This window comes from Miscanthus floridulus, chromosome 6 (genome assembly GCF_019320115.1).
Source record: "Miscanthus floridulus cultivar M001 chromosome 6, ASM1932011v1, whole genome shotgun sequence".
NCBI lineage: Eukaryota > Viridiplantae > Streptophyta > Magnoliopsida > Poales > Poaceae > Miscanthus > Miscanthus floridulus.
Window position 1 is genome coordinate 139036124 of NC_089585.1, and position 18613 is coordinate 139054736.

The following is an 18613-nucleotide window of genomic DNA, read 5'->3' on the forward strand; positions in this document are numbered from 1 at the left end:
TTTGGTTGCAAGGGCTACATCTACAAGAAGCGGCAACACCTAGGGAAGTTTCAAAGGCGTTGTGATATAGGTTTTCTTGTTGGTTACTCATTGAAGTCCAAAGCATATAGAGTATTTAATCATGCCACCGGCTTGGTTGAAGAAACATATGATGTGGAATTTGATGAATCTAACGGCTCCCAAGGAGCATATGAGAATCTTGATGATGTAGGTGATGAACCATTGAGGGAGGCTATGAAGAATATTCTGGTGGGAGACATCAAGCCAAAAGATGATGAAGATGATGTACAAGTCATTAACCAACCTTCTTCATCAAATGTACCACAAGATGGTGAAAAAGTTGGGAGAGTAGAAAATGAAGATACTCATATCTCCCATGAGCAAATAGTGGTACAAGCACAAGATGTTGATGCTCCACAACCTCCTCCTCAAGTTGTCAATAGAAGAAATACACCTCTCCTACAAGATCATCCATAAGATCTCATCATAGGGAGTCCAACAAAGGGGATGATGACTCGATCTCAAAAACTTACCTCATTTATTGCTCATCACTCGTTTGTCTCTTGCTATGAGCCTACCAAGGTAGAAGAAGCTCTTAAAGATCCGGATTGGATCAATGCCATGCATGAAGAGTTGAACAACTTCACTCGCAATGAAGTTTGGAATCTTGAAGAGCGACCAAAAGGTGCAAGAGTCATTGGAACGAAGTGGGTGTTTCGCAACAAGCAAGATGATCAAGGTGTTGTTGTGAGGAACAAGGCAAGACTAGTTGCAAAGGGGTTCTCTCAAGTTGAAGGTTTAGATTTTGGAGAAACCTTTGCACCGGTTGCAAGATTAGAACCCATCCGTATCCTTCTTGCATATGCATCACATCATAAAATGAAACTATATCAAATGGATGTGAAAAGTGCATTCTTAAATGGCTTTATTAATGAACTAGTCTATGTTGATCAACCTCCTAGGTTTGAAGACCCTAGATATCCTAATCATGTTTATAGGTTGTCCAAGGCACTATATGGGCTTAAGCAAGCCCCAAGAGCTTGGTATGAGCGCCTTCGGGATTTCCTTATTGAGAAGGGCTTCACCATTGGGAAGGTCGACACCACACTATTCACCAAGAAGCTTGATGGGCATATCTTCATTTGTCAAGTATATGTTGATGATATCATCTTTGGATCATCAAATGAAGACTCATGCAAAGAATTTGGTGAATTGATGTCTAAGGAGTTCAAGATGTCAATGATTGGTGAGCTTACATCCTTTCTTGGTTTTCAAGTCAAGCAAATGAGCATTACACAAGTGATATGACATATAGATAAAGCAAAGTAGAAGTCACACATGTCAAATATCACAACCACGTAGATAGCACTATCACATATATATAATAGTATGCATGAAAGTAAACACACTAATGCATAAGTAATAGTGTATCACACAAATAAAATTCCAAATGTATATAATAAGCTAATACTATATAACTAGCTCCCCCTAAATGTAGCTCCCCCTGAGACTACATACTCGAACACCCTCTCCCCCTTTGGCGTCAAACACCAAAACCTAGGGCGGGGCTGCAGCGGACGAGCCGAGCGCTGAAGAACGTGGGGCAAGCTGGAACTGGGCACCATCATCATCTGACCCTGAGCTCTGAACTGACTGACCCTCTGTGGCAGGAAGTGTCGCTGAAGCGGTCTGGGTCTGAGCTGGGGCTGGTGCTGCCTGTGAAGCTGCAAGTATGTCTGTCGTAGGATCGGACGAGGCGACAGACGAGGGGAGCCTCTGAGTAGTCACTGCGACTGGATCTGCTGTAGATGGACCGGTGGTATGCATATGAGGTGGAGTAGGCATGCTGGTCAACTCGCTGAAGGATGCTCCAAGACTCCTAGAGACTGACGTCTCAGGCACGAATAGCGAGGAAGACTGCTCTGGTGTGAAGCCCGTCTGAAGTGGAGTGAACTGCGGGGCTACCACGGGTGAGGCTAACCACTGGGACACCTGTATAGGCGGTGAAGCAAACTGAGTTGGAGGCTGTCCCTGACTCTGGAGCCCATTGGGCTGTACTGCTGGAGTCATCGAAGTGGTAGGAGGCTGTGCAAGCTGGGGCGAAGGCTGTGGCAGTGGGACCCCAATGGCTGTCACTACATGCTGCATGAATCCCATGAGCTGCTGCTGCATAAGTAACTGCTGGTGCTGAAGGAGCTGCTGCTGCCGCTGGAACTCGTCCTGACGAGCCTAAAACTGTGCGAAGTTGGCAGCTATCTCTTGTGCCTGTCATGTCTGATCCTGCTGCATCCGCTCAAGAATAGCAATGAGAGCGGGGTCTGTTTGCGGAGCAGGTAGAGCAGAACTGGAGCTACCGGCCTCAGCATCATGTCTGCGTGGCGGCATCTGAGGTATAGGCTGGTAGTCGTCGTCAGAGCTATCACTGTACTCGCTCACCTCCTGTTGTGCCTCTAGCTCCTCCTCCTCAGTGGCTGCAATCCCTCTGATGATCTCATCCTGCTGAGCTATGGACTCTGGCACGTTGGGACGATGGCTAGGCTGTCTGGGTGCCTAAGGAGTGGTGTGCCTGATCCTCTGTGATAGGTTGTAAGCTAGGAACTCTGTGGTGGCACCTGTATACTCATCCATCATGCCAGGGGGCTTATCAAGCACTACTCTGCGGATGAGAAACGTGATCCAGTGAGCATAGGGAAGCTGCCTGCGACCCTTGAATCCCTCAGCTATAGTATCCTCCATCTCTGAAAGCTGGAGATCCTAGATATCAAATACTGTCTGCTGCATGATGGCATTAAGTAGCCAGAGCTATAAGCGAGTTAGGCCCTCCCTGTATCCCAACCTGGGAAGCAGTGTCCTCCTGATGATGGCCTCTAGTACCCTAGCTGTAGGAGTCAAGTCACTGGGGTTCCTGCTCGACCCCTCTCCAAATGGCTCCTTGAAGCAATGTCGCACTAAATCTGTAGGGGGCACCAACCCTCCATGAGGACGCCTAGGAGGCTCCTGCTGTCCATAACAGACCTCATGCATCTTGACAGGCTGCTCCTGTAGCCTCAGTATCTCTCTAACCCTGCCACTCGTCACTCTGTAGTCTTTGCCTTTGAAAGCAAAGTGAATAAATCTATGATGTGGATCGATGTAGAGTGAGGCATAAAACTGACAGACCCAAGATGGTACATATATGCCCGTCTGTCCAATCAAATCTGTCAGTCCTGGCAAATATGACAAGTATTGTCGAATGCTCTCTCCCGCTGCTGCCACAATAGACTCTATCTGACAGACCCTCTGAGATCTGAACATGGCCCCACTGTTAAGATATGCATGGTAGAAATCCTCCTGCAGTGGCGTGTAGAACCCCTCAGCTACTCTCTCATCCCTCCTCGGAGGAAACCAAACCTCAAACTCAACAAAACACAGCTGCTGAACTTGCCTGGCCGTAGCGGCCCTCAAGTCGAGGTGTACCACTGGAGGCGGACCCTGTGGTCTAGGCGGAGGGCGTAAACCCCTACGCTGTGTAACTGGCCTCGGTGGAACTGCAGCACTGGTACGACTCGAGCGGCATAGCTGAGGTGTCGGCTCGGTCTCCTGACCCTCCTGAGTCTCCTGGGCTGGCTGAGGCTCTGCTGGTGGGGGCTGCTGCTGTGCTGACAGACCCTCCTCAATGGCAACCCATCGTCCTGCAAACGTGGCAGTCCCAGCTGGACTACCATGACGACGCTCAACATCCTCAATCGCAGCTCTCAGTGCTGGTGAAACCGGCTGATCTACAATGACAACTCCGCTATGGGCACCACCTCTCTCGGCACGCTCTGCAGCCTCTACAATAGCTGCTGCTCTCGCTGTCTCTGCATCGGGGTACTTCCGCTTCTTAGATGTCACCTGCTTGGTTGACTTGCCCTTCGATCTGGCTGGCTGGCGAGGCGGGGGCCTCCGATCATCATCACCTGGGCCACCACCAACGTTCTTGGTGCGAGCCATCTGAACTGACAAGATGGTGAACTGCCGCTGATGAAGATCAACTATCAAACTGCCGCTTTCGAGGCTTAGCCTCGATCCTTACTCGCAAGCTTGATAGCCATTGGGGTCCCACTGCCATAGCCTTCGCCCCAGCTTGCACAGCCTCCTACCACTTCGATGACTCCAGCAGTATAGCCTAGTGGGCTCCAGAGTCAGGGACAGCCTCCAGCTCAGTTTGCTTCACCGCCTATATAGGTGTCCCAGTGGTTAGCCTCACCCGTGGTAGCCCCGTAGTTCACTCCACTTCAGACGGGCTTCACACCAGAGCAGTCTTCCTCGCTATTCGTGCCTGAGACGTCAGTCTCCAGGAGTCTTGGAGCATCCTTCAGCGAGTTGACCGGCATGCCTACTCCACCTCATATGCATACCGCCGGTCCATCTACAGCAGATCCAGTCGCAGTGACTACTCAGAGGGTCCCCTTGTCTGTCGCCTCGTCCGATCCTACGACAGACATACTTGCAGCTTCACAGGCAGCACCAGCCCCAACTCAGACCCAGACCGCTTCAGCGACACTTCCTGCCATAGAGGGTCAGTCAGTTCAGAGCTCAGGGTCAGATGATGATGGTGCCCAGTTCCAGCTTGCCCCACGTTCTTCAGCGCCCGGCTCGTCCGCTGCAGCCCCGCCCTAGGTTTTGGTGTTTGACGTCAAAGGGGGAGAGGGTGTTCGAGTATGTAGTCTCAGGGGGAGCTACATTTAGGGGGAGCTAGTTATATAGTATTAGCTTATTATATACATTTGGAGTTTTATTTGTGTGATACACTATTACTTATGCATTCGTGTGTTTACTTTCATGCATACTATTATATATATGTGATAGTGCTATCTACGTGGTTGTGATATTTGACATGTGTGACTTCTACTTTGCTTTATCTATATGTCATATCACTTGTGTAATGCTCATTTGCTTTTGCTTCCGCGTTTATACTTCGAAGCAAATGAGCTTTGTTATTTGTACTCATGCTTAATTCATATCCTTTGAATACATTGTGTTGGCTTGGGTCATATAAGCTTGACTAACTCCTTTGTTCTTATTGACAAAAGCTTATATGAACCAAGCCCTTCAAAAACCTCACTCCATAACATACTCGAGGTGGTATTGTCATCAATCACCAAAAGGGGGGAGATTGAAAGCATCTAGGCCCCTAGTTGGATTTCGGTGATTAATGTCAATACAAGATTACTATGACTAACGTGTGTTTTGCAGAGGCAATTAAGTTAGGTCATGGTAATGGAGATCGATTGGGCAATCGAGGTTGTCATGCCCCTACGATGGAAATCGTTTCGGTTTTTAAAAGGATGGACGACAAGGTTAAAGATAACTAGTTCTAAGTGTCGATTGGAGTTGGAGAGACACTTAGAGTAGTTTAGGACTTTGTTTTTCCTTTGGCCGCACTATTAAGGGGGGTATGAACGGGTAGCTTGACCTAGTTGAGTCTAGTGAGTTAGGTGTGGTGCACACTTGTTAAAACTAGCTCTAGGTAGCTCCTATGAATGCCTAAGATCCTATGGAGCAAACTTCATTCACCGATGTTCGAAAGTTGGAAGTGAATGGAGGGTCAAACACTGACCGGACGCTGGCTCCGGTGCGACCGGACGCTGGCCGCAGGGTCCGGTCAGTTCATTTGACCGTGGAGATCTAGTCTGGTGTGACCGGACGCTGAGAGGTCATGTGACCGGACGCTGAGGGCCAGCGTCCGGTCGACTCCAGTAAGGGTCGTGACTTGAGAAAGTGCGACCGGACGCGTCCGGTCGATACTGACCGGACCCTGAGGGTTCAGCGTCCGGTCGAGTCCAGTAAGGTTCCAGTAAGGGTTTTATGCGACCGGACGCGTCCGGTCAGTGCTGACCGGACCCTGCCAGCGTCCGGTCAACTCTTTACTACTGGTTCGTGGGTTGAACTGACCGGAGCGTCCGGTCATCACGACCGGAGCGTCCGATCATCCCGTAGAAGCTCATAATGGTTCGTTTTTCAGGCTGCCTTATAAATAGAAGCTCCACTCGTGAGTGGAGTCACTTGTGCTCATTCCAACAGCTGAGAAACACGTTTGTGAGTGCCAAGAAGAGCAAGGTCCTAGTGAGGTGTTTGTGATTTGAGAATCCAAGAGAGTAGCCTCACTAGCAAATCAAGAGTAGCAAAGTGTGCATCCATCTTCTCATTAGGCTTCGCGTGGTCAAGTGAGAGTTCGTGCTTGTTACTCTTGGTGATCGCCATCACCTAGACGGCTTGGTGGTGATTGGGAGTGTGGTGTTCACCCGGCGAAGCTTGTGGGTGACCCAACTCAAGTTGTGAGCGGTTTTAGGTGATTCACCGCGACGGAGTGTCGAAGAATCAACCCATAGAGAGCACTTGATCCTTACGCGGATCAAGGGGGAGCTACACCCTTGCGCGGGTGCTCCAACGAGGACTAGTGGGGAGTGGCGACTCTCCGATACCTCGGCAAAACATCGCCGCGTTCCTTCCTCTCTCTATTTACTTTGAGCACTTACTTTGAGTATTTACTTTGAGCAATTCAATACTTGTTTTACATCCATAGAATTGCTTGCTAGAGTAAGTTTGGAACATAGGTTGTGGGGTTGTTGTGCTTTAGTTTGATATAAACACTTTTCTAGGCACAAGGGGTTAATTGGGCTATCCGTAGGATTTGATTATTGCAAGAGAATTTAGAATTAGCCCAATTCACCCCTCCTCTTGGGCATATTGATCCTTTCAGCTTGCGTGATTTGATCTCGTAATGTGTTACCATCACTCGATTCTATCTCGCTTGGATAACTGTTATCCCCCTCCGACATATCAACAAAAGTGGTTGGATTGATATATTGTGGTTGGTGATCTAGCCAATTATCTTGCCCATTGTGCGCTCTAATTATATTGTGAAATACCGCTGCTGCTACAGGAATCTTGATCTGAGTCTCAATTGGATAGTGTGTTCCCACTTTCAGAATTGGAAACCATTTTTTCAACACCCCAAATGCCCTTTCAATATGATTCCGAAGTTGTGCATGTCGATGATTAAACAACTCCTTGTAGTTTGCATACTCATTTCTCTGCGATGATCCACGCCTTCTAAACTCGCCAAGGTGGTACCTAACTCCGCGGTACGGTGCTATGAATGATGGAGTGTTAGCATATCCGCCATCTACAAGGTAGAATTTCCCTGGCGGTACATGAAAACCCTTCGTAAGAGCAGAACGTAGGACTCCTGCATCAGACGCAGATCCTTCCCACCCACAAGAGATGAAAGTGAATTTGAGATCAAAGTCACAAGCGAACATAACATTCTGGGACAATGTCCCTTTTCTGTTTCTAAAAGGAGGGGCCTTATCTTCATTGATAGTAATAGGGATATGTGTCCCATCAATGGCGCCAATGCAGTTCTGCACGTAAAAAGGAACCTAAGATTGTTGGAATAGTGTGTTTAGAATGATACAAGGGCAAGTAGCATATATGACTAACCTGGAAGAACGGCATGAACCGAGGGTTTGATAAAATCTTGGCATGTGTTTGGTTTGGATTTGGAAGCTTGATGAATCTATGAGTCAATGTTGGAATTATATCGAAGACCTCATTGACTTTCCTATGAATTGTCTCACCGCTGTGTTGGAATGCTTTCTTCAGCGTTTCAATGCTAGCATTATGGGAGAGCATGAACAAAAACATTCCTAATTGCTCCTCAATCTTAACACCGCGTGTGTCGCGTAATAAGTTTTCTGCTCTGAGAAGATTTGCTATAGCTCTAAAGATCTCAACCTCCATTCTAAACTCTGACTTGCACCAATTTTCATGGCCTTCTAGGATTTCTTTGACCTTTGTGGCACCAGGAAGAGATGACGTGTGTTCTGGCATCTTTTCATCATAGAGACATGACATGACAGCAGGGACAATAACAAAGAAAAGTTCATCGTCCAATTCTTCCTCATCTAACATGAACTGCCTAACATCCTCCTCCCAAGAACCCATTATCTATTATATAGGGATAATATTATTAAATAGGATATAATATAACTAAAAACAAGAATTATAATTGATGTGCCAAACAGAAAAGAAGAGTTCTATGAACTGCAATACATAAAAGAAGAGTTCCCTGCAATACATCTCTATAGCAAAATGTGATTCTTGTGTTAGGCATTTTCCTACTCATTTATTTCTTGTTTTGGTTCTTTGTATGTCCTAGTGAAATTCTTGCTTTCATCATCTTTGTCTGGTCTGCTATTATGTTTTTCTCTGTACAGAAATGAGGGGTTTTTTATACCAATATAATGAAATTTTGATAAATGTTAGCTGTTCATCCAGCATTTAGCCTATTCCTGATGAACATATCAAGTACAGTAATGAAAAAAGATTTGAGCAACCAAGAAGGCAAACATGGCTCGCTCATCCAGTCATCCTGTCATCCATCTTAATCAAAAAAGGGAGGGCAAAAGAAAACACAAAAGAATCTGCAAAAATGATGTGTGCAGGCACTGGGTACCGGTAGGAAAGCAAGAGCCCCCCCCCCCCACATGCCCCTAGGCTGTTCCAGTCTTTGACCCCTTTCCTCTCCAGCTCAGGTGAGCTGCCTGTGCCTGTGCCCCTGCCCGGCCCCTTGCTTTCCTTTTCCTCACCCCTCTCTCTCTCATAGGTTCAGGATCAAAGTAGATGGGACAGGAATAGGAGGGTTGATATATTATTTGCATTGACTTGGCATATTCATAGGATTTGGGGTCAAGTAGATAAACGGGGTCTTAATCCTAACTAAATCTATCTATCCTTAGTTGTGATATATACTCTAACAATGTGGGCTGGTACTGGAATGAGCATACTCATAGGATTTCATCATATATACTCAGAATTTGACCAGGTTTACAGAAAATAAACAAAATTATATAACTTTAAAGATGTTTTATTTGTTGACCTAGAAAATATGAACCGCTTGAGTTCTATTAAAACACAGAAGTATTTATGATAGTTCATTCGTTCCAACTTGTAGATGTTAATATAATTTCAATAAAAGCTTATTCAAAGTTGCAGAAGACATAACAAAGTACTAATTACTGAGACATGTGACTATGTGAGTATGTGACACACTGCAAAAGATTAGTATGTCCTGGACGGGTCTCATTATTCTTTTTGTTCTATATGATGCACGCTTCTTTTTTGTTCTCTATAATGCAGGCAGACATAAGACTGGTGTATGAGTGCATTATGCCTTCTAGCAACTAGCAGCAGGTCTTTGCCAATGTTTTTCTTTTAACCATAATTCACAGATGTCATCAAAATATTACCAGATCCTCTGCTTTGTTGACAAATATTACCAGATGTCGTCCAAATATTACCAAAATGGAAACATATAACCAAAGCAGCAAATTCATGGAATCACAGCTCAAATGAACAAGGGAGAGGAATAAGTAACAGAGACAAACAAAAGTACCTAAGCTGCTAAGCAAGGAAGTGGAACTTGCTGGGTCACTTCTTGTCTTCACCCTGAAAACAATCTGTCAACTGAGAATTGTAGATGAAGCAAACTAAGATGACAAGCAAATATCTAATTTTAACTATAGGTAAATCTGTTGGTATTACAACAATAAATAGAACAACATTCATTCACTGGTCAACCAGTACATTATAGCAAAAAATGGTAGATCCTTGATTTTTCTAGGATAATTTAATAGATCCAGATCCAGCTCCACTTTGAGTCTAGCTAGCCTAGCCTCATTTACTCGTTATTAACTGCAGATTGCACGTAGAAACGATGATCCAGAAATAGTATGCAATTTAAATGGTATTGCGCTTTGGATCTGGCTAGTGCATCCATCGTGCACACTTCAATTCGAATTAGATCTAGGTGAGGAACTTGGACGGGTTCTTGGAGCTAACCTGGAGTAGATCTTTAAGCTCGAACGGTGGTGGTGGCAGTCGCGAGGCTGGCGACGGAGATAAGGAAGAAGCCGGCGGGGGGCGGGGGGGGGGGGGGGGGGGGGTTGGGGGGCGGCGAGCTCGGTGGTGGTGGCGGCGATGGGGGGTGAGCTCGGTGGCGGCAATGGGGGGTGAGCTCGGTGGCGGGAGGACGGCGGCGGCGGTGCTTCCTCTTCGTCGCCCTCGCTCGGGTCGGGGAAGAGCCGCCTGGGCCCCTGGGTGCGGGACGAGCCACCCCGTGGAAAGTACGGGGCTCGGGTCGCCCTCTCCCGGGTGACGGGCTTCCAAATGCAAGGGGGCTTCTCCCCGTGGCCGAAATCCGCGCGGGGGCCTGGCCCAGGGAAAATGCGGGGAAACCCCCGTGGATTGGGTCTCCCAAAGGAGCCCTTAAGGGTCAAGCTCTTTCTCTGGCTCGCTATCCGACGGCGCAAGTGGACAGCGGACAGAAGGCGGAGACGGAGTTGATGATGAATCCTTTGATAAGTTGATGACGAGTCCTTTGCTAAGTCGACGACGGAGTTGATATGTTGTTTTTTACTGTGTAGAAATGCCACCCAAATTTGAGGCTCAAATGTTGTGATTGACTTCGGATTTGTGAGTTTACTTTTGGGACTTCTCTAGATATAATTTATCTACAGTTTTAGAAAAACTCTACTTAACCCGCTAACTATTGATGATGTTCTACTAGATCTCCTAACCTATAAACCACGCATTCTAACCCTTAAACTACTAAAAACCATATAAGTAACTCCCTAAGGAGGTTTCAACGTGACTATATAATTCCCTCAATTTTAAAACACAATATTGTGGCCCTTAAAGTATCTAATAACATTCAAATGACCTCCTAAATGGTTTTGTACGTTTTAACACCTTATCCTGTCACACTGGCTGAGTAACCATGCTTGCATGCGTGCCCATATGTTTGTCACTCTCTTCCTACTCTTTCTAGGATGCCCCACTGCCCAACGAGCAGCACATGTCTCATGCTCCACCTCCCATGACTTCTCATTGAGTTCATGCACCGCGCCTGCGCGCGCCCTCCTTATCAGCCCCCTCTCATATCTTCCACCTCTCTCGCTTTCTTCTCCTATGACTTCCTCATTTATTGAACGATTGAACAGATGGTCACAGCACGACCGAAGCTAATTAAAATTGGTACAAGTGGCTCTATCACCTGAGATGGCAAAGTCAAGAATCTTGGCGCGCTAGATTATTTGCTAACCTCATGGATGTGGCTCCTGATGCCTCCTTTTCCTAGCACCCATGATTGGCTGCATCCATTGCATTTTCATGCCATTGGTACTAAGTAGAGTAGTAAGAAGAAGCTCTGGTAATAGGTGACGAGCGACACCAATCGTTCAATTGGGTACCACGACAAAGGAAGATGGGAGCAATGAAATTGTTGGCATGTTATATTATTTTGGCATTGGCTATGTAGATTCGGTAGAAGCAAGCCGGGGTGATATGCTCCTTTATAATAGTTATAGGCAATGCATATTTATTTGGACTACTAGTAGCAGGTGGTTTGTATTGTGTAGTAGTACTATGGCATTTGCTCCAGCTTAATCACAACAAGTCGATATGCTCCTTTAGAAGAGTTAGGCAATGCATATTTATTTGGACCAGTGGTAGTAGGTGGTTTGTAATGTGTACTAGTATAGTACTATGGCATTTGCTCCAGCTTAATCACAACAAGTAATGTGTCTATCTTGACTACCACTAAAGATTTTTTTAGTACATTATTACCTCGTACATTGTCACCTATGGGGTATTGTATTGGGTAGTATGATGCTAGTGCTCAATTAAACATCATGATCTTATAACTTGACTAACGGAATATGCAATGAACATTAAAAGATGTTTTTTAGCAACATGGAACAGAAGGCTAGAGCATTGGGCTATTTTTATGGTGCTCTAGATTCCTCTCCCTAAGGACTTATCTGTAAGTAATCATTCAAAACTTATAGTACAGCTGTGAGGGCTACATGGCTTTGGCTTTAGCCCAGTATGAGGACCTTTTTCTAGCTTGTTAGTGGTTACCTTTATTGGCGTAAGAATGGCTTGACGAATCGGGTATAGTGCGGACTCTATCCCCTTGTGTATAGGCTGCGCGTCATTGTGTCATCGGAAAGGGGGGCTCTATATCTGTTTGCCGAGTGAATCTAATGGCCCTAACTTGTTAGACGAACCTTTGTAAGGCTTCATAGTGAACCCTGCCGACCTTCCTTGGAAGTGGGTCAAGAGATTAGCTACCTCGGATGAAAGGATAAATCACGACTCATAGTGAAAGTGTACAACCTCTGCAGAGTGTAAAACTGGTATATCAGTCGTACTCACGGTCACGAGCGGCCTTGAAATCCTTACGAAATATATGATGAACACTGATGATATTGATGATAAAGATGCTCACTAATAATTATTGTTTAAGCTATTCATTATTTATGTTTATCTGATCATGTGTTTATATGAGTTTGTGATAAACTTGTTGCTACTCCTATGTTAAAATTGTGACAATTAAAAGCTAATCGTAGTTAAACCAGTGTCAGCCTTTTGAGCCTCATGAACCCCATGTTATATTTGTTGAGTACGGCATGTACTTACGCTTGCTTTATTTTTAAATTATTTGGATAAAAATCCCTGATTAGTATCAGATTGCTAGTCTAGAGGAATTAGGCTTGTGAGTGGATTTAGAGTCTTCACCTAAAGATCGGAGTTGTCTTTCCGCTGTTTGTTGTCTAATGTTATATCCTTTATACTAAGTACGTTGTATATTGAGCATTGTCTTTTGATATTACCCTTATTTGTAGCTATATGTGAAATTTGACTTTCTAGACTCACATATGGTGCGTATCTAGTTTTGTTCTTAAAACCGGCTACGACAGGAATTGTGCTCATACTTGATGCCAGAGGAAAGAAATCCCTTCAGGCTCTTACTATGTTCATGCCAGAAAGAAGCAACCAAACACCACTCAAAGAACAGAAGAGACAAAAAGGCAGCAACAAGAAGCACAAGAAACAACACCATAAGATACCAGGTAGCACCAACAGTTACAAAGTACCAAAATACAGGCATAGGAAGCCTACAACACAGAGTCATAGAAATAGCTAACATTAAAAAACAGAAAGATAACTATGAAATAAGATGACTGAAGAATCAGTCAGTCTTCTTCTCCTTGCTGGGCCCTTCCTTGTCCTTAGCTTCTTCTTCAGCGTCTACTTTCTTCCCTTTCTTCTTTGCAATGGGCTTGGGTTTCTTCTTCTTGTTCAGGCATCCTTGGTCTACCTCTTCAGGGCTCAGCTGACACATATTGATATCAATGGCCTATAAAGTGTCAATAGAGAGGGTTGGGGGGTCCACCTTACACCCCAGACAGTTAACCACTCTGCATCCACTTGGTTTGAAACCATTTGATCTTTCCCTGACTCTGCAGCCTCTTCTCACCTCTGAATCAACCACTGGTGATTGAGTTTTATTCTTTCTTAGCCTCTTCTTTCCTTGGGGTGAGTTATTACTGTCCTCTTCTAGGATCAATGCTTCTTCAGGGACCAAAGAGCTATCTAGTGCTTCCAATTTACCACATTGATGACTTAGCTGGTCTTTGGGTTTGGCAGACAGATTGATTGCAGACATTTCACCAGGCTGCAGGATGAGGGAAGGGAACTTGGACTGGAGCAAACTATTAGCCCAGGAGTAGCTTGTTGGTGAACTGAGGAGCACTTCGAAGAAATCTGCCCATTTCTTAGGAACTTCAATCAGAGTAGTGTTTGAAGCCTTTTCAGGGTGCAAAAAGCTATTGGCCAAAACCTTGTCAGAAACATCAGCTGCTTGCTTGATCAAAAGGCCATTATGAGCTGTCTGAATATCATGATCCATTATATTTGGGTAGAATCTATCAATGATCCTAACCATCCCAATCTGAATGTTGTCAGGTTGAGCTTGCTGACCCTGCTGCCAGTCCATGTTTAGTTCTGCTTCCATCTGTTGGATTTCATCATCATTCATGAGATCATCTTCTTGAATTTCTAAGGGAAGGAAGTTATTCTCCTCATTAAGATGTATTGGGGCCACTTCAACCACATTTTCTGCCACCTCCTCAACCTCCTCCACAATGGGTTGTGGCTGAATAGGCTGAGGCAGATGAATTTCCACCATCTGCTGCAAGTTGTTCTGAACTACTTCCCAGTTGTTCTGCCCCTGGATGTCATTCATACCAGGGTGGATCAAGACTTCCTGAGGATCTTCAATCATTGGCAGATCATTGAGGTCTTGAGCCAAAGCTGGAGGGGGGCATTGAGGTTGATTTCTATAGCTGCTAGTGCCTGCTGGGCTGCTGGAAGGACTTCAGGCCAAGCAAGCCAATCATTGCCATCTTGTGGAACCAGAGCATCATTTGGTGGATTCTCTTGGTTCTGCTGTTGTTCCTGCCCTCCATGTTGGCCCAACACATTCTGGCCCAGCCCAAAAAAGTCAAATGGGAGCTGTCCTTGAATTTGAATCTGTTCAGGGATGGGATCTTCATCTTGAGGCCCAGCCCCCAGCATCTCACGTTGGACAACTTCGCAATGAATTGTCCAGGAGTCCCCCTCAAAACCAGGTATGTCAGAGAGCACTATAAACTGAGGAACAGACTGGAGATCAGCCACTCTAGCTCTAGCTAAAACTCTTACTTTGCGTCGATCACTGACCTGCCAATCAATGATTCTGGCAAAAGGAGCTAACACGGTTTCAATGTATTCCTGATCCCAGTAGTCTAGGTGTAATCCCAGAAACAATAACCAACACTCCTGATTGAAAATGACACGTCTCCGGTTTCTTCCCTGATCATGTCTAGTGAATGATACATTGACATCATCAAACGGATGTGGACTGTCCAGAAAGTTGTCTCTATCAAAGTTGGAGTGAAAGATCACATAGGCCTGTCCTAGGTGGCATGGTTGAATATCCAGGACGTGAACATGCTCTCTTTGAAAGAATTCTCTGAGTACTTCTCTAACCACAGCAAAGTTAAGAGCATTACCCGGGAGAGGATTGATCGTGGCGATCGCCATATTCTCGTTTCGTGGCTGCGGGTGTGAGCTGGCAACTGCACGAACCATCAGAGGACGATTGGGGATGTCTTCCCAGATCATGCCAGGGGACATGAACGGCCTTGGATCAGCTCTTTGGAAGGCCATGATTTCTCCGGGGTCCTCAGCTGGGTGGGATTGAGGGTTGAGTTCTTGAGCTAGAGCTTGTGCAGTGGTTTCTTTGTGCACCGTGGCATTCACTATACGGCTTGGTCGCCAAGCGTTAAATCCGTGTTCACTCCTTTCTGTTTCTCTACAGTGTGGGACTTGGTTGCTAGGCGGCCCACTTTCAGCGAGGTGAACGGTGTTTTCCAGGGTACAAGAATTGGCTCTGGCAAGTGTGAGTTTGCCGTCGCCGATTTCCACCAGTCACCGAAGGAGGTGAAGATAGGCGGGCTGCTTGAGCTCGGCCCAAGAGCCAGGCGCGTGGCTTCAGAGAACCATTTGGGCTGAGCTTGGTTACTTATGTCATTATTGCTCACAGAATGCCCCTTGCTGGAGTTACTGTTACCGTTGGCATCAGTGCAATTTACTGCAATGTGCCCCCAGTCCATGCAAGCGAAGCAACGGATTGGCCTCCTGCAGGCACGCCTATGATGCTTGTCAGAAAGACACTTAGAGCAAATCCCGGGCACTCCTCCCTCTGAAAGATTTTGTGTCCCCAGTTGTTGACTCGTGTTCCAATTCAAATTTGAGCCCTCTCCAGTTCTGACCCTCGTGTCACTGGTTTGACCAGGACCAAACTGAAAATTAGTACGGGCAGGATGATCCAAATGAAACGAGGAAGACGCATATTGATTTTGATGAACTGGGAATTGGATCCTGTTAAATGCAGAAACTCTAACAGGAATTTTATTAGCACCAGTTAAAACTCCAAATTTTACTGCCTCCACAAAAGACTTTTGCTTATGGACTGTCTGTGCCTGACCCAGTTGCTTAGCAGCAGGTTGATTCCTTCTGATTTCAGACCAAGTCAATGCTTCTTCCTTGCAGTAATCATTATACTCAAATTCCCATCTAGGACCTCCATTGTTCCAGAGGTGGAAGAAGACTTTGTAAACGGAAGAAGTAAAGCAACTGAGTTTGAAGACATGGAAACCAACCTGCTTGTTGGTCACAGAAAAACGGAAAACGCGATCTGCGAGTTGAACCACATCAAAGTCGATCAAACTCACAGAAAATGGGCAAAGACGAAACCTACAACGACCAAAAGAAGCAACCAAGAAGAAAGGAGGACCACACGAAGCAAGAGGAGAAACCGAAAGACCAAAACGCTGACTGATCACCGACTGAACACCCAGACCTGGGCGGAAACTTAGGCCAGGGAGCTCCATGGAGAAGAGGAGAAGGCTTACAGATAATTAGTAGAGATTCCAATCAAGAGTTTGCCCACACCATCATAGCAAAGAAGAAGCACATCGCAACTTCGGCCCCATGGAAGAGCAAACTTGCCACAGCGCCCCGATGACGAGCACCTAGCGAGCGTGACGAAGAGAAATCCACCAAAGAAAGTGGCACTCCATAAAGATGCCAATAGGGCGCGCGGCGGATGTCGGTGAAGATCACCGGAGACTTGGAGGCTAGCCGGCGGAAGCTGATGTAGTCTACACCATCGGAGATGAATTCGGGGGTGTTTGGTTGAGCTTTTGGCTTTGGCTTTTGGCCCCAAAAGCCAAAAGCTCAACCAAAGAGGCTGCTTTTGGATGCTGCTTTTTCAGAAGCAGCTGCTTTTCCGTAGTTCATTTTTGAAAGCTGGTTTGACCCTGCTTTTGGCTTTTGGCTTTCTGCTTTTCAAAATTGGTGGAATAAAAAGTTCTTCCATAGTTGTTTCAAGAGAGATAAAGATAGAAGATATATTTTATACTTGTTTAACCAAACAGCTTTCAGCTTTTCTACAGCTCACAGCCCACAGCAGCTTTCTCACAGCTCACAGCCCACAGCAGCTTTTTCCCACAGCCACAGCTCAACCAAACACCCCCGAAGTGTCCTTCACTCGATTCATATCAGCTCTACGTCGCCTTCTTGCTTACTTGCTTAGGTTTTATTGACACCAGAGCGATGAACACTGCCTTACTATGCAAATGGATATTCAGACTGGAAAGTGGAGATGAGAGTATGTGCATGAAACTCTTAAGGAAGAAATATTTGGGAGGTTTGGGTTTCTGCCAGAGTAAGGGCCGCGGGTCTTCACAGTTTTGGCAGGAGCTACACTCTGTCAAGCACTGGTATGAAAAGGGGAAGGGTCATATAGTGGGGTGTGGCAAGCAAACAAGGTTTTGGAGGGATGTATGGTTAGATGAGTGCCCTCTGAAAGTTAGCTTCCCTAGATTATTCAGTATATGCCATGATCAAGAAGTTTCAGTTCAAACAGCTGGCGAAATGGCATGGAATTTTAGCTACAGGAGATGTTTTGGAGATTCAGAGATGGTGGAGTGGAGAGAAATGATGACTAAACTGGAAAGGATCAACCTCACAGAGGAGGATGACAGAGTTACTTGGAAGCTGGATAAATCAGGAAAATTCTCTACGAGAAGCATGTACAGATACATTACCTTTGCTGGGGTGGTGGATGTCAGAATGATGGAAATTTGGAACACCAAAATTCCCTTAAAAGTGAAGATTTTTCTGTGGATGGCATGGCACGACAGAATTCAAACAACTCATCAATTGAAGAGGAGAAACTGGGACAAAGCAGATGTGTGCAAATTCTGTGGCAAAGATGAAACAGTCAATCACTTGCTTTTTCAGTGCCCAATTGCAAGGGCTGTGTGGTGCTGGGTCAGGGATAGTTTGGGTTGGCCAAGTGCCCCAACATCAATTACTAAGTTTCAGGACTTGTTCCTTGAACAAGGGGGCAGAGAAGAGCATGAGATTGTGTGGTGGGTGATGGTTGCTGTGGGGTGGTCGCTATGAAAAACTAGAAACGACTTAGTTTTTTCTAACATTGTGGTTAAATCGCCTAAACATGTAGCTTACAAATCTCTTGGCTTTATGAAGCAGTGGATCAAACTGGCAAGAAAGGATGGAGCCAAGAAGGAAGCGGCGGTGGAGAAGCTGGTGACAGGGATGGAGCGCTGGTGACCTGTGCTTAATGCTATCGCTCGCTGTCATGTGTCTCTTTTGTTTTACAGTCCAAGTTTCTGTAACGTTCTATGTTGCTGGCTGTAAGTGAGGTTCGTATTGGGAGGTCAGGGGTGTTTGTAGAGAGAGCTTTGTTTTCTGTCTGAACTGTTAGGAGGCTGCAGTTTCGTGGAGTTTTCTTGTATCTGAACTCGTGCTTTGTAAGCCGGTAACCCCGGTAAAACCTGTTTTAAGCTTTCAATATAAGCTGGGCTAAATGCCTTTGGTCGAAAAAAAATCAGAAGAAACAAAAAAACAAGTCCAGGAACCAAAATAAGAGGGGTCAATGAAATGCGTATAACATAAATAACAAAGGAAGTACATTCATACCCAATACAATAAGGAGATTAAATGCAGTAGGGAAGTGTCTGCTTTAAATAACCAAAATTAAATGCAATCTTTTTGCCCGATAAACCAAAGCATCACAGGGCATCGTACCATTTATTTCCTAAAACAAAGGAAGAAGATCAGGGACAAGGCAAATATGCTCTTTCTTACTTGTTGGAATTTAGAGAAACTA

General features: G+C 45.6%; 1 protein-coding gene across 1 annotated transcript; it reads right to left on the bottom strand.

Moving 5' to 3' along the window:
- Positions 1–6680: 6680 nt before the first annotated feature.
- Positions 6681–7971, bottom strand: LOC136461344 (protein ALP1-like). The gene is made up of 2 exons (XM_066460679.1): positions 7468–7971; positions 6681–7388 (listed from the first exon to the last, which is right to left on the bottom strand). Exons 1-2 carry the CDS (start codon positions 7969–7971, stop codon positions 6681–6683), a joined length of 1212 nt encoding a protein of 403 aa, XP_066316776.1.
- Between the last annotated feature and the right edge of the window lie 10642 nt (positions 7972–18613).

Coding starts and splice junctions, on each gene's coding strand:
- LOC136461344 (XM_066460679.1), bottom strand. CDS start 7,971: ATGGGTTCTTGGGAGGAGGATGTTAGGCAGTTCATGTTAGATGAGGAA. Junction 7,389..7,467: donor GGTTCATGCCGTTCTTCCAG/GTTAGTCATATA, acceptor TTTTACGTGCAG/AACTGCATTGGCGCCATTGA.